The sequence below is a fragment of the Trachemys scripta genome, chromosome 7, assembly GCF_013100865.1.
Source record: "Trachemys scripta elegans isolate TJP31775 chromosome 7, CAS_Tse_1.0, whole genome shotgun sequence".
Lineage (NCBI taxonomy): Eukaryota > Metazoa > Chordata > Testudines > Emydidae > Trachemys > Trachemys scripta.
The window spans coordinates 46824853-46840391 of NC_048304.1; the positions used below are offsets into that span (position 1 = coordinate 46824853).

General features: G+C 45.5%; 1 protein-coding gene across 3 annotated transcripts in view; it reads left to right on the forward strand.

Moving 5' to 3' along the window:
- Positions 1-15539, forward strand: part of RAD54L2 (RAD54 like 2) — a 95896-nt gene that overhangs the window by 68914 nt on the left and 11443 nt on the right. For 2 of the 3 annotated variants that reach the window (XM_034777488.1, XM_034777490.1), the window contains 10 exons: positions 2958-3156; positions 4702-4841; positions 7212-7346; positions 7708-7943; positions 8868-9050; positions 9347-9480; positions 10783-10979; positions 11980-12322; positions 13250-13427; positions 14439-14690. In XM_034777488.1, the coding sequence (XP_034633379.1) occupies positions 2958-3156; positions 4702-4841; positions 7212-7346; positions 7708-7943; positions 8868-9050; positions 9347-9480; positions 10783-10979; positions 11980-12322; positions 13250-13427; positions 14439-14690 (1997 nt within the window). The remainder of the gene's footprint in view (positions 1-2957; positions 3157-4701; positions 4842-7211; positions 7347-7707; positions 7944-8867; positions 9051-9346; positions 9481-10782; positions 10980-11979; positions 12323-13249; positions 13428-14438; positions 14691-15539) is intronic. The other variant, XM_034777489.1, reaches the window with a different exon arrangement.

The following is a 15539-nucleotide window of genomic DNA, read 5'->3' on the forward strand; positions in this document are numbered from 1 at the left end:
AATGAGATTTTTTTGATCAGTCCCTAAGTGGACAAGATGTTATTGTCCAGATGGGTATATACGATATGTGTTGTCAGACTGCAGTCCTCATCTTAGGAATTGTATATACAGGGCAAACAATTGTGTTTAACTATTAAATGAAATATGGTTATGGTTGAACAAGGTTCTAGCTTGACAAGTTATGTTTTGTTTGAACAGGGACAAACCATTTTATCAGAGTTGAATTTCATATTCTTGCTCAGGTAAGAATGGTTTTGTTTTTTTTTAATTCTGGGCACAACTGTATGTCACCTAATGTGTTAAATATGGTTTGTCGCAAATATAGAAGAGAGGAAGGAAAATACATGCAGAAAAGTAAGTATGCAGAGAGACTGAAAGACAGATAGGGAAACGTGTATTGGAGACAGCTCCACCCATCTCTGTGTAGATTCTGAATGGTGTTTGCCCTGCAGTACCCTCTACTGGTATTCTGCTGGAGAATAGTCAGTGCAAAGGGAAGAACCAGTGCTGCATCAGTAATTGCCAGGGGACAGAAAGAGAGATGGTTCCCTCTCCAAAATGAACACGACTTTGTGTCCAGGTCTCAAGGGCTCAGGGTAGGATGGCAGCAGGGAAACCAATGGCTTTGTTTGGCTCTGGGAAAGTTGCTGGTTTAATGACTCATCCTGTAGAATGTGGTCACGTTGCTGCTGTTGCTGTTTCTCTTTGCCCTATTTTATCCAGTCTTTTGATCTAGTTATATAATTGTGAATCAAGACCAAGCAATGTTAAAGACCTGTGGGTAATGTGACCAAGCTGCATCTTTACTCAAATGGCAGAGCTCTTATCTGGGAAGCCCAGGAAACTGGATTCTTTTCTGAGCGCCGATTTCTCCCTGTAAATGAATATAATGCATGGTCTGTGAGCCTGTTTTGTTTAGGGAGGCATGTTGTAGTATTAGGCCTGGTCCACACTAACCCCCCACTTCGGACTAAGGTACGCAAATTCAGCTACGTTAATAACGAAGCTGAATTCCAAGTACCTTAGTCCGAACTTACCGCGGGTCCATACGCGGCAGGCAGGCTCCCCCGTCGATGCCACGTACTCCTCTCGCTGAGCTGGAGTACCGGCGTCAACGGCAAGCACTTCCGGGATCGATCCCAGAAGATCTATCGCTTACATCCGGACCAGGAAGTAAGTATAGACGTACCCTTAGACTCTAAAGCCTTGTCTATGCTAGAAAACCCACCAGGTTCATAACACTGAAATCAGTTTGTCTATGTCTACATTTGCAGCAAAACAGTGTTCCTCGTTCAGCACAAGGTAAACTGTACCTGTTGCTGGCATCTGTTGCTGATAACCATTCTTCTAACGTAGACAAGGCTTAATGGTATGGATGTGCATAGAAAATGCCCCATTCTGTGGCTTAGGATCTGCTGTGTTCAGAAGTCCTGCATTAATTCTGATTTAGATTGGGGGCAAATGCAAATAGTTCTGGGAGATGTCTAACGGAATCTCTGCTGGACTGAGCTTGCAGTACTGTTCACTTTGCTCAACTAGCAAAATACTGTTCTTGGGACCCCAGCTTTGAGGGGAAGAAATTGATGGCAAGACTAATGTAATTGGTGTGTTAATGTGGCAGCCTCTAGTGGCATCTGTGTGCATGACGTGTTACAGTGTGGTACTCTTCGTTACCGCAGCCATCTCTCCTTCTGCATAGAATCATAGAATATCAGGGTTGGAAGGGACCTCAGGAGGTCATCTAGTCCAACCCCCTGCTCAAAGCAGGACCAATCCCCAGACAGATTTTTTGACCCAGATGCCTACATAGCCCCCTCAAGGATTGAACTCACAACCCTGGGTTTAGCAGGCCAGTGCTCTCCTTTCAGAGGGGACTCCATTAGTTTCCAGAGATGCTGGTATCACTGACGTATTGCCTGTTTTCTTCTTTCTTGTCACAATCTCCCTCCGCCCCCCGCTTATCTATTTCAAAGGCAGACCCTTTCCCAGTCATTGTAGTTCTCTGATTTAACTCTTTGTATAGGAGGAGCAGAGTTGATCCTGAGATGGGGTGCAGGTTATCCCTCTGCTGTTAAAATTGGACAGCAGTTTTCGTGGAATGCTGGACCATTTTCTTTTTACAAAGCTTGTTGGAACTTCCCTCCACAGCATCCCCTGGCAACGAGTTCCTCTTGGAAGGCCAAACGTATAACGGGTTTTCAAAAAAGGATTAGATAAGTTAATGGAGGATAGGTCCATCAATGGCTATAAGTCAAGGTGGTCAGGGATGCAGCCTCCATGCTCCGAGTGTCCCAAAATCTCTGCCTGATGCTGGGGCTGGACAACGGAATGAATTACTCGATAATTGCCCTGTTCTGTTCATTCCCTCTGAAGCATCTGGCACTGGCCACTGTCAGAAGACAGGATACTAGGTTAGATGGACCATGGGTCTAACCTAATATGGCCATTCTTATGTTCTTATAGCCTTAGTAGCACGCATCTAACGCACATTGACTTTTAGCGGCATCTAGACTTGTAGGTTGCCCAAATGCAGTATAAATGGTTATGGGCTACTTTTCGCTCCCTCTCCTAATCAGTACTAATTCTGGCTGCTAGAAGGAAGTGAAGTCTCAGGCCAGAAAACATTGTGCCTGAGTTAGAATCTGTTCACTTTGTTTTCATGTTAGGGCCCTAGAGTTTTTTTTTCTCTCTGGCTCTGTTTTTAGTGGTGCGGCCTTTTCTTTCACAGGAGACAGACACTGACCTGAGAACTTTAACACTGTATTCAGTAGCATCTTCAGTGCAGAAAGGTCAGTTCACAATTTTTGCCTTCAAAGAAACATACAACCAAATGAACCAGAAGAGGGATGAATGATTCCAGTTGGTCTTTGAGCTCGGACTGGGGTTAGCAGGTGTGTAAAAACTGACTGACAACATGGGATGGTTGTTTTCAATTTGTTCTTGCTCTGTCTTTTCAGACCAGCCCCAGGAAGATGTATTCAGCAGTGACCATGTTCAGCATGGGGAGGATGGGGAATGGCAACGCTCTACTTCAACTACCTCATCTCAGAGCGAGCGGGCGGAGCGACTCTTGCAGAACCAGCACAAGAGCCTGGCCTCTGAGGACACCAAAAAGAAGAGGGCTCAGAAACCTTCTCACATGAGGAGGAACATAAGGTGGGCAGCAATAGAATTGGGAAAGGCAGAGGGTCCCACAGTCTTAATGGGGGAAAGTGGAGTCTATTCAGTTGAATTTGTATTGCTTCTAGGCTTTTGCCAGCAGCTTCTGTAGCAAACCAGACAATCTCTTAAAACTAAAGCATTTTACCTGTGGCGGGGTGCAAGTAAACTGTTTGAGATCTCAGAAAATTAACATGTTCAGCTCCACAGCAGCAAATATATGAAATTAGCAAAATAATTCACATATAGGTTTTAAAACCAAATACATGAAAATCAGTTCCACCATTACATTCTAATCAATGCCTGAGTTCAGGGTGTCTCTCTCTTCTGCTAGAGCTGATGATATTGTAAGTAGCCTAAAATAAATCCTTTCCCTGCACTACTTTAGGTGTTTATTTGCAAGAAAGCTCAGGGCACAGCCAGTGACTAAAAAGTTGAAAATCAGTTTCTCCTTCATTTTACATTGTAGTAATTTGAGATTTTTTAGATCCCCTCCTATATTCTGTGACAGGATGTAGGGCTGTAAGAAGTTTGCAATAACATTTATTTATAGGGAACTAGATGTCTCAGAGAAGTCATAATGGAATGTGGAGCCTTACAACAGCTGATGGTGGTTTGATGCCCCTTGTGTGAAAAGAATTAGTGGTCTTGATCTGGTTCACATGGCAATTAGTACTAATTAGCCCTCTTGTTGGCAGCTTCAACCCAAGGAACAATAGTTTAGTGGGCCCTGGATACCAAGATATCTCCTTACTCATAGAGGAGGAGGTTCCTACATTTGAGGGCTAGAGTGAATTGGCAGGGCAGGGTGGGGAAGTCTTGGACTGCCACTGTTCAGACTGTACCTATATTCTGGATAGAGGAATTCAGTCTTCAGAGCTGCAAATCTCACACCTTTCACATTAATCTGAAAGGGAAAAAAATGGAACTTTCCAAAACTCATGGGATTACCTGTAAAGTGGTGTATTTAAATTAACCCCTAAGCATATTTGGAATGCATGTGGGGTCATGGTTCCTGGAAAGAACCAGGAGAATAGGAAAGTGACTTGAAAGTACTTATTTCCTCTTTTGCTGTTGAAGGCTTTTAGACAGGTGCTTTGTCTCCTAACAAATTTCCCTGATGTTGTGCCATTGCTGCTGTATGTGGACTCTAATACCATAGAAATAAATAACATATATATATCCTCTGCTGTTTACAGAAAGATCCTTTCAAGTTTACTGCTACTAGGCATCTCAGCATAGACACACACTTGTCCACTCACCTTTTCCATCCATCCGACATTTTGCTCCTGTCAAACACGAGCCTTTTCCTCATAAAACAATAGCAGTTACAGGCAGTTAAAAAAGTGAGCAGCCTTCCCTAAAATTGTAGTTGTCATGCTATGGCTTTTGGCTATGATGTCCTTTGTCTGTGTAGCTTACGTTCTTTTTGGAGTTTGACATTCCTCTTGTGGGTCAGCTGTGAAACCATCCAAGTTATTTAGGATAGACTGTTTTTGGGTGTAATGAAATAACATTTTCTGTGTTTGCCAATGTGCTCAGAAAGCTGCTGCGGGAGGATCAGCTTGAGGCTGTGACAAAAGCAGCCCAGCTGGAAGAGTTGGAGAGAAGGAAAAGGCTGGAGCAGCAGCGAAAGGATTATCCGGCAGCCATCCCCACTGTACCGCTAGAGTTTCTTCCAGGTAAATAGAGAGGGCGTTCACTAAAGCAAGTTTTAAGGGTAGCAGCTGAAGATGAGCAGAAAGTGGTACTCTCCCTAGCCCAGGCGTGGGCAAACTATGGGCATCTGGCCCATCAGACCTTTCCAGCCCTTAAGCTCCTGCTGGGGAGCGGGGTTGGGGGCTTGCCCCGCTCCTGCACTACAGACAGGGAGCAAGGTCGGGGGGCTTGCCCCTCTCCGTGAATGCTGTGGCTCCATGCAGCTTCTGGGAAGCATTGGCATGTCCCCCCTCTGGCTCCTGCACATAGGGGCAGCCTGGGGGCTCCGCACGCTGCCCCCACCCCAACTGCTGGCTCTGTAGCGCCCATTGGCCGGAAACAATGGCCAATGGGAGCTGCAGGGATGGCGCGTGCAGACGGGGCAGCTCGCAGAGCCACCTGGCCACATCTCCATGTAGGAGCCGGAAGGGGGACATGCCGCTTAAGCGCTGCCCGGAGCCTACACCTCTGACCTCCTCCCACACCCCAACTCCCTGTCCCAGCCGTGATCCCCCTCCCGCACTCCGAACCCCTTAGCCCCAGCCCCCTCCCAAACCCATCTTGAACCCCTCATTTCTGGCCCCATCCTGGAACCTGCACCCCCAGTCCAGAGCCCATACCCCCTCCAACACCCCAACCCCTTACCTCAGCCTGGAGTCCCTTCCCATACTCCGAACCCCTTTGCTCCACCCCCAGCCCAGAGCCCCCTCCCTCACCTGAACTCCTCATTTCTGGCCGCACTCCCAGGCAGAGCCCTCACCCCAACCCTCAATTTTGTGAACATTCATGGCCTGGCATACAATTTCCATACCCAGATGTGGCCCTTACGCCAAAAAGTTTGCCCACCCCTGCCCCAGTCCCACACTCAAACCAAAGTCTGTGTTTTGACATGTCAAAACAGAACATCACTCTGAGTAGTTGGTGCAAACGCTCACACTTCTTTCTTTCATGTTTTGACCAGCAGTGAAATACTGGACAATGTAGATATTTAAATTAGAACAGCTAGGCTTCAGAGTCAACACCCATTGAAATGAATAAGGCAGTTCACACCTCTCAGAGCTATTTTTCCAGGCTGTCTGCAGACCCATGGAGACAACATTGTATTAGTTATGCTCTCTTCACATTTTAAAAATGTTTTTCACAAACAAAGACTTAAGAGTAACCACAAGATTGCAATGCGGGGAAAAGGTGACCACAGCTGGCCCCATTTAGCCCCCAAGCCTAAGCACTTGTGCTTTCTCTACAGGATGTAGTGCAAAGTAAGGAAAAGGGAACTTTATTCCCCTTGTTGTATGGTACTGGATGGTTAAAAGATGATCCTGTTTTTCTCAGCTTTTGGAACGAAATGGGCTTTGGAGTCTCAGGGCTTGACTACACTTGCGAGTTACAGCGCAATAAAGGAGCCCCGGGCACCCTAGCTCACTCCCCGTCCACACTGGCAAGGCACGTAGAGCGCTCTGATTCCGCGGCTACAGCGCTGCTGGTACTCCACCTCAGGAATAACGTTTGCTGCGCCTTGGCTACAACGCCCGGGCATCAATGTGAACGAGGTGTTGAGTTACTGCGCTCTGATCGGCCTCCGAAAACGTCTCATAATCCCCTTAAGTCAAGTGGCCACTCTTGTCATTGTTTTGAACTTCTGTAGGAATGTGGAAATGCCCTTTCAAAGCTCCGTTTCTGACAGCTGGCATGCAAGCCATTAGTGTGGAATGCTGTGAGTGAGAGGGGCAGGGGGGCAGGAAAGGGGGTCTGCTGCTGTCTGAACTTACAAGACAACATGCTCTCAGCCCCCCAAAACCACACTCTCTCTCCCCCCACATACACACAACACACGCCCTGTCACACTCCACCTCACCCCCCGTTTGAAAAGCACGTTGCAGTCACTTGCATGCTGGCATAGCTGCCCATAATGCATTGTTCCCAGTGCCTCTGCAAGTGCCGCAAATGTGGCCATGCCAGTGCACAAGCAGTTGTCAGTGTGGACAGACTGCAGCGCTTTCCCTACTGCACTCTCTGAAGGCGGGTTTAACTCACTGCGCTCTACATCTGCAAGTGTAGCCATGCCCTCAGTGAGGAATATACTCCATACATGGCTTATAATAGGGAGCTTCCCAACAATGGGAATTTTGTTTAGACAGAAGCATTGAGCACATTGAGGTGTGGAAAAGGAGATGAAATGACCCGCTAAGCTGAGACATAGCAGTAGGTTAAACAGCAAGAGTTGATTATGGAAAATCCCAGGACTGATTGACTGGAGCAAGTGTAGAAGGGAATGTTGACTTAACTCCGAACAGTTTTGTATCTTTCCTGATTATTATTAGTATTGCTAACTATTGTTTACTATTTTTGTGTAGAAGAAATAGTTTTAAGAACAGCAGAGGCCACTCAGCTTCCACCTCAAGTCCTAGCTGAGGAAGTGATCTGCTTGGATAGCACCAGCAGTGGCAGTGAAGATGACACGAAAGGCATACTACATAGCATTAAAGATGGTAAGGCTCACAACCAACCTATCACACATCCCTGTATCTCCCAGATGGTCCCATTTACCTAGTTGCATCCAGCCAGATCTCCCACAAAGCTGTCTGTCTTCAGATTTTATGTATCTAAAGGTTTTTTTATGAATTTAGTGCTGATTCTGGTAGTCCCACTCCCAAATTGTCCTTAATTAACCTTTCCAAAATGAGCCGAAGCACCTTGGGCCAAGCATTGGCTACAAACTGTATTTGAATATTCAAATTTGCATTTGAAATTGGTATTTTTGAGTCCTTTGCTGAAAATTAACAGAATTTGACTCCTGTCTACAAGTCAGTGAAAAGTTAATGCCCCCTCCCGCCTCTGGCTCTTTCACAGAAGTAATCGAATTGAGTTCAGGAGAGGATGAGGCCCTCCAGATTGTGGACAGCAGCGACTCTGCCAACGAGGGGGAAGATGGGGATGGTACTGAAGAGAGCAGTGGCTCTCATGTGAATGACGCCTTAAATCAGTCGGATTCTCTGGGGCAGGTCATTGTCAACATCAACCATCCACCCAATGAAGAGGACATTTTCCTGGCTCCGCAGCTTGCACGGGCAGTAAAGCCTCACCAGGTACAGGAAGTCGAGGCCCAGAACACACAAGGACTTCAGCAAAACCTCCTTCTTATCCCAGGAGCTGAAATCCATGCTGTTGGTGTCATGTGGGTTGATGGTTTGCTATAGTGATGTTATTGGCAGAGCTGCTGCCCTGAAGCTTGTGGCCAGGATTTGTGGCAGTGCCCAGTGCAGACAGTTAAACGATGGAGAAATTAGAGGCGATCCTGAGCCCCATATTTCTTTGACTATTATTATCTGATAAGCAGGTTCTTGACATCTTAATCCTAGAGCCTGTGCTGTTACGTTGTCAGAATATGTAGAAATACGAATATTTTCACGTTTATAACGTCATTGTTTGTAAATCAAATTACTTCAAGTGTCAAATGCAAAGTATTTAGAATTATTAGAGTAGCGTGATGCCCGGAAAAGTTTCAAAACCAGATATTATCATAGAATATTAGGGTTGGAAGGGACCTCAGGAGGTCATCTAGTCCAACCCCCGACTCAAAGCAGGACCAATCCCCAGACAGATTTTTGCCCCAAATGGCCCCCTCAAGGATTGAACTTACAACCCTGGGGTTAGCAGGCCAATGCTCAAACCACTGAGCTATGCCTCCCCCCTTGTATTGATAGAGATTTTTCCCCTCTACCTCATGCTTGGATGAGCATTATTTTATCAAATTATTTAAGAACAAAAAACCAACCCAAAGACTGTAGGTTCTGCACAAGCATAAGAATGATCAGGATCATCTTTTCAGAAAGTTTTTTTATAAGGAATTCTATTGAGTCCTTGTAGCTGAAAATACTGCAATGAATCTTTAATTTCCCCTTGTGTATATGCCATATAAACTCATACAGTGTATATGTCAATCTGTAGCAACATCTCCATTTTGTTGTTTTCCATCGCTTCTTTGGCAACTCTTCCATTATTTTCTCTAGATTGGTGGGATCCGGTTCCTGTATGATAATCTGGTGGAATCCCTGGAGAGATTTAAAAGCAGCAGTGGGTTTGGGTGTATCTTGGCCCATAGCATGGGGCTCGGCAAGACCATCCAGGTCATCTCTTTCTTGGATGTACTTTTCCGGCACACGGAGGCAAAGACTGTCCTTGCCATTGTACCTGTAAGTAACCTGTGTGAAGCAGTGTCAGGACTTGCTTTTTTTATTGTTGTGGGAAGATGGATGGATTGGTCCTTTATACCTTAGAGAGAGCCCTCAGGTACCCTCACTCCCATTTTTACTGCTTTCATTCCTCCCATCCTTGAGATTTTGTATCATGGCCCATTCTTTCTAGCTGAGGACAGCTGGATGTGATTCCCAGGCCCCAGTTAACTTTGAGTTCTAAGTGCTAGGTGACTGAATTTTGTGGTCTGAGAACTACTTTCTCAGTCCTTTGGGTGCATTTTTTTCCTCCCTAGGTAAACACTCTCCAGAACTGGCTGGCAGAATTCAACATGTGGCTCCCCGCACCTGAAACCCTCCCTGCTGATTATAACCCAAAAGAAATTCAGCCACGCTTCTTCAAAGTCCATATCCTGAATGATGAACACAAGTAGGTGCCATGAATGCCCCTCCTGAGCAATTAATGTGCTTCTCATGGAGTTGTATTATCAGTGTCTCTGTAGCACTGCTGCAGTCTGTTCATTTGATCTGATTCCATGCTCTGTCCTTTTAGTTTCTCTCCATCTGTACATCTGCAGTATATGCACTTGTGTGAAGATTTCAGTACATCGAAAAGTTGCATCTTTTAATGAGGGGTTAGATTTCTCTCATTCCTTATTTATACTCTCCTCCATCATGGTTGTCAACTCAGCTCCACGTTTCCCCTCGTGCATTGCGATGAGAAAATTCAAATGCCAGACCTTGTGCTATGTATGGATTGGCCAGTAGAGAGTGCATTGTTTTGTCTGTGGTGGGTACTTTCCTCCAGCCTCTTGGCCCATATGTATGATTGCTATTGAATCTTCTATTTGGCTTTTCCAGGAATTTTCACTTTCCTCTCTGATTCCTTCTTGCAGACATTTTAACTGTTACTCAGTTTTGCTGTGCCTGAGGGCTTCTAAATGAGGTAGCATTCCTACACAGAAGGGAGAGATCATGTAAGGCAGAGTATTGTCCTTTTCATCTTACACAGTGTGTATTTTTGGCTGCTGCAGCTCTGCTTGACTTTTGGTCATTTTGTCTCATGCAATCTGGTGAGATTTATATTAATCTCAGGGCACTCATAGTTCACCTGGCATTTACACATACTTGGCCGCTGAGGTCCTCACCTCATGAGAGGAATATACTTCCTATTCAATTGTTATTATTTCGAGCCTCTTATGTGCATCTCATATTGGATTGGGGATTACCATGCTCTGGTGTATGGGAAAGATGGAGTGGACAGCCTCGTATCTGAGCCTGTCCTTAATATTGGTGGGAGGGAAAGGAAATAATTCACCTAACTCTCAGATTGCTGGATAGGTGTGTGATAAGTAGTAGAGTAAGACAGCCGCATACATCAGTACCTCATGCAAACGCGTGCTTTGGAGAGGTCTCTTTCCTAACACTTCCCATAAGAGGATTCCATTGCTCTGAAATCTGATTTAGGTTCATATACAGCAAACTTCTTCATGAGGCCACTAACATCCTATAATGGTTCACCTTTCTCTACCATGTTACCCTCAGTGTGCTGGAAGCTTCTACAAGATCTTCATGTAAAAGGGCTTCATTGCACTTGTCTGCTGGTTTGGTCTGATCCCAGCATATGTTTTAAGTCATTTGAAAAGGTCCTTTCCTTTAGCAGGCATCCGTTTCAGAGAGTTCAGATGTATCCAAGGAAGAGGTCTCATTTTTTGTGCGTTTGTTTTTCTAGGACGACTGCTGCCCGTGCAAAGGTGGTGACTGACTGGGTGACGGATGGCGGGGTGCTGCTGATGGGCTATGAGATGTACCGTCTCCTCTCACTGAAGAAGTCCTTTGCCACTGGCAGGAAGAAGAAAACAAAGAAACAAACTGGCCCTGTCATTATCGACTTAGATGAGGAGGACCGGCAGCAGGAGCTTCTGAAAGGTGGGAGGCGAGTCGTGCTGGGAAATAACCTCCTCTCTACAGAATTGCAGCTGGGAGATTCTGCTAAAGCCAACTGGCTCCATGAGCAAATGGTCACTTGGCAGCAGAAAATAGTTAGTTTATTGTACATAACCACCTTTGACGTTGGTGCCTATCTTTAACACAGTCAATATATTTGCTAACAGCTTATTCGTGTGTAGGTTCTGAATGAATTCAGTGCTAGCAAAAGATGCAGGAGCGACTCAGCTAGAAACTGAAGTCCCCCAATTTTTATGCAGAGCAGGTGCAGAATAGGTAGCTGCCTATCAGCATCACTGATCTGAACCAACCCTATTCTAGAAGGATCATTCTTGGAATTAGAAAGGTGTTCATACCCATTCAGTCTTTGATTTCTCCTCTGAGGATGCAAATAAAGGAGCCAATGAGTACGTTTTGCTAGTGAAAGACGTGTACAAGAAGGACCACTAGGAACTAGACTGAGACTCCCAACTTGCTTCGCCTAGGCCACTGAATAAACATCACGTGACAGTGACTTGGGTCACTACCAACCTAGGTCAGATTGGAGCTGATGGCCCTGTAGACCTTTCCCAATTCCCAGAGCCATCCTGGCTCCCTGCAAAAAATTAGTTTTAGAGAGCCAAGGTGGGTGAACTAATATCTTTTATTGGACCAGCTTCTGTTGGTGAGAGAGACAAGCTTTTGAGCTTACACAGAGCTCTTCCTCAGTCTCAATCCTGCTCTCTAATATCCTTCAGGTCTGAAGAAGAGATCTGTGTAAGCTTGCAAGGTTGTCTCTCTCCCCAACAGGAGCTGGGCTAGTAAAAGGTATTACCTCACCCACCTTGTCTCTCTCATATCCTGGGACCAGGCCAGCTGCAATAACACTACAAACAAGTAGTAGTTTTTTCAACTTTCATAATTACTCATTTTTCCTCCTGGAGAGCTACGTGAAGCAGGAACATCAGCTGACCAAGTAACTCTCAATGTTCCTTTCCCTTAGGGATCGAGAAGGCTTTATCCCGCCCTGGCCCAGATGTAGTTATCTGTGATGAGGGACACCGGATAAAGAATTGCCATGCCAGCACCTCCCAGGCCCTGAAGAACATCCGCTCCAGGCGGCGGGTGGTACTGACAGGCTACCCGCTCCAGAACAACCTGATTGAGTACTGGTGCATGGTAGACTTTGTCCGTCCTGACTTCTTGGGTACGCGGCAGGAGTTCAGCAACATGTTTGAGCGCCCCATCCTGAACGGGCAGTGTATTGACAGTACGCCTCAGGATGTCCGTCTCATGAGGTACCGCAGTCATGTCCTGCATAGTCTGCTGGAGGGGTTTGTGCAGAGGTGAGTCCACATCAAGTGTTCAGTAATGTAGTCTGTTCAGTCAGCTCCTTGATCATAGTTTAGCCACACTGATTGAGGAGTGTATTCATTACAGCAATTCCTGTTGTCTTCCTGAGCTTGATTTTTACCTTGGATTCCCTGTTGTCCTTTAAGGAGATTGTAGACATACAGGAGAAATCTTAGAGAGGACCCCAGAGTTAGCACCTGCATGTTTCTCTCAAAAGCACTTTGTCTGGTTTAGTCTGTCAGTTAAGAAGTGATCTTTGGGGGCTTCTCCCTGACTTAGTGGCAGGTGTAAAGTTGTCAGTACTGTCCTGTGGGACTGGTAGAGGGAGCACGTGCAGATGGAGGGCAGCACAGTGTTCCCTAACTTCCTTTAGACGTATTAGTAGGTGATTGGTAGGTGCATTTCTGTATCATCTTCCATCCAAGGATTTGAAAGCATTTTACAAACCCCAAACAATGTAAGCATCACAGTTCTCTTACGGGGGAGAAGAAAGGGGGGACTAGAAATCCTCCCCGTTTTACAGATGAGGACCCAGAGGCACAGAGGAGTAAGTGACGTGGCCTGAGCAAGTCATTGGCGAATACAGAAATAGACATCAGGTCTCTTAATTTCCAGTGCAGCGTTTCAGTCACAAGCGCATCCTTCCTGATTTAGCACCATGGTTAGCAAGACCTTCATCCCCTTTCTTAACACTATCCTGGGGTATTATAATGCTTGCTGTTTTGGTAATAGAGCTTACTGTACTTTTTTATTTGGCGTCAGTTGTAATGTCTTTTGAGTGTCCTGCATTAGAAACACTCACAACTAGAGTTCCTTCTCTTTGCAGTCATCAGAAATCTTACCCTGAAGGCAGCCCCTGAGACGCTAGCCCTGAACATTCTTTCTCTCTTCTGATCTTCCTTTCTTGATTGCTTCTGTAGGAGAGGCCATAACGTACTAAAGGCTCAGCTTCCCTATAAAGAAGAACATGTCATTCTGGTACGTCTGTCAAAAATCCAACGGGCTCTCTACACAGAGTTCATGAACCGGTTCCGGGATGCAGGCAACAGTGGCTGGCTGGGATTGAACCCACTCAAGGCTTTCTGCGTCTGTTGTAAGGTGGGTATTGGCAAGAGAGTAGCTTCTCCTGCAGTATACAGGGAAAGGGTAGGAGGCTGTGTCAAAGTATTGGCAAGAAGAGTGATGTAGATATAGTACAAGTGCAGTATCTTGGTGCATCTTAAGCAATAGTGTGCAAGTCCCTGTGCATGATGTAATATAGTCTCCTGATACTATCATTATCACAGGGGGAGGGATAGCTCAGTGGTTTGAACATTGGCCTGCTAAACCCAGGGTTGTGAGTTCAGTCCTTGAGGAGGCCATTTAGGGCTCTGGGGCAAAAATCTCAGGGGATTGGTCCTGCTTTGAGCAGGGGGTCGGACTAGATGACCTCCTGAGGTCCCTTCCAACCCTGATATTCTATGATTCTATGATTATTCCCATGTTAAAGATGGGGAACTGAGTCACAGTGTTTAATTGACCTGCCCAAATTCATGCAAAGTCTGTGGCAGAGCCAGGAACTGAACCCAGATGATCCAAGTCCCAGCCTTTAATAGCAAGACAATCCTTCGTTTCCCAGAGTGCAAACAACATGCTGCATACTTTGTGTTTGCATACGCATGTGTGTGCCTTGTGTATGTTCATTCATCAGTCACCAAACAGAGGAGCTTTAAGATAATTAAAATTAGTAACATGTCTTGGTTGAAACAGCATATACTTTGTGCTGTGACAAAATCGCACTTTCCTTTTTACTTGTTGACTGGAATCTGCCTAGCTTCTATAGCAGGCAAAGTTTCAGTCCACGCTAGTCAACTACAGAGGACTTCAGATGACACAGGCAGAGTCCCTGGTATTAAATATTCTAATGCGGTGAGACCTGCTTAATTTGTGGTGCCTTACAAACTCCCTTTCAGCTGAATTGGAGGGGAATAATTAGATTAACAAATCGCTGGTGCATTCCTGCAGGGGAATTAGCATTTGACTGCATGTGAGGTGCTGTAAATCCACAGGTGCCTTGGTTGGGTTTGTGCTAGTGCAGTGTTACCTTTTTACCTTTACTTCATCTCTCAGATCTGGAATCACCCAGATGTGCTGTATGAGGCGCTGCAAAAAGAGAATCTGGCAAATGAGCAGGACCTGGATGTGGATGACCTTAGCACAGCTGGAACTAATTCTCGCTGTCAGCCACAGGGAATAAAAGTCAAAACAGAGGCCAATGCTTTGGCATCACCAGTTGGAGAAGCTACCAACAGCAAGTTCCTTCAGGGCATTGGCTTCAACCCCTTTCAGGAGAGAGCAAATCAAGTAGTTACTTACGAGTGGGTGAGTACCAACCTCAGAGCTAGGAGTCTCATGGCTTTTTTTCAATAAACAGGGGCTGAATGCTTAATTGGTCAAAGGCCCATGACCTTTTTGTCGGGGGCAGTGCACTGATTATAAATTGGAAAAAAGCAGTGGAAAAAAACCTTGCTTTTAGTTCTTGGACTTTCTCACCTGCCACAGCGTGCTTTGGAGGATAGGATTATAATTCAAAATGATCTGTACAAACTGGAGAAGTGGTCTGAAGTAAGTAGGATGAAATTCAATAAGGACAAATGCAAAGTACTCCACTTAGGAAGGAACAATCAATTGCACACATACAAAATGGGAGATGACTGCTGAGGAAGGAGTACTGCGGAAAGGGATCTGGGAGTCATAGTGGAGCACAAGCTAAATATGAGTCAACAGTGTAACACTGTTGCAAAAAAAGCAAATATCACTCTGGGATGTATTTAGCAGGAGTGTTGTAAGCAAGACACGAGAAGTAATTCTTCAGCTCTACTCCACATTGATTAGGCCTCAACTGGAGTATTGGGTTCAGTTCCGGGCACCACATTTCAGGAAAGATGTGGACAAATTGGAGAAAGTCCAGAGAAGACCAACAAAAATGATTAAAAGTCTAGAAAACATGACCTATGAGGGAAGATTGAAAAAATTGGGTTTGTTTAGTCTGGAAAAGAGAAGACTGAGAGGGGACATAAGTTTTCAAGTACATAACAGGTTGTTACAAGGAGGAGGGAGAAAAATTATTATTTTTAACCTCTGAGGACAGGCCAAGAAGCAATGGGCTTAAATTGCAGCAAGGGAGATTTAGGTTGGACATCAGGAAAAACTTCCTAACTGTCAGGATGG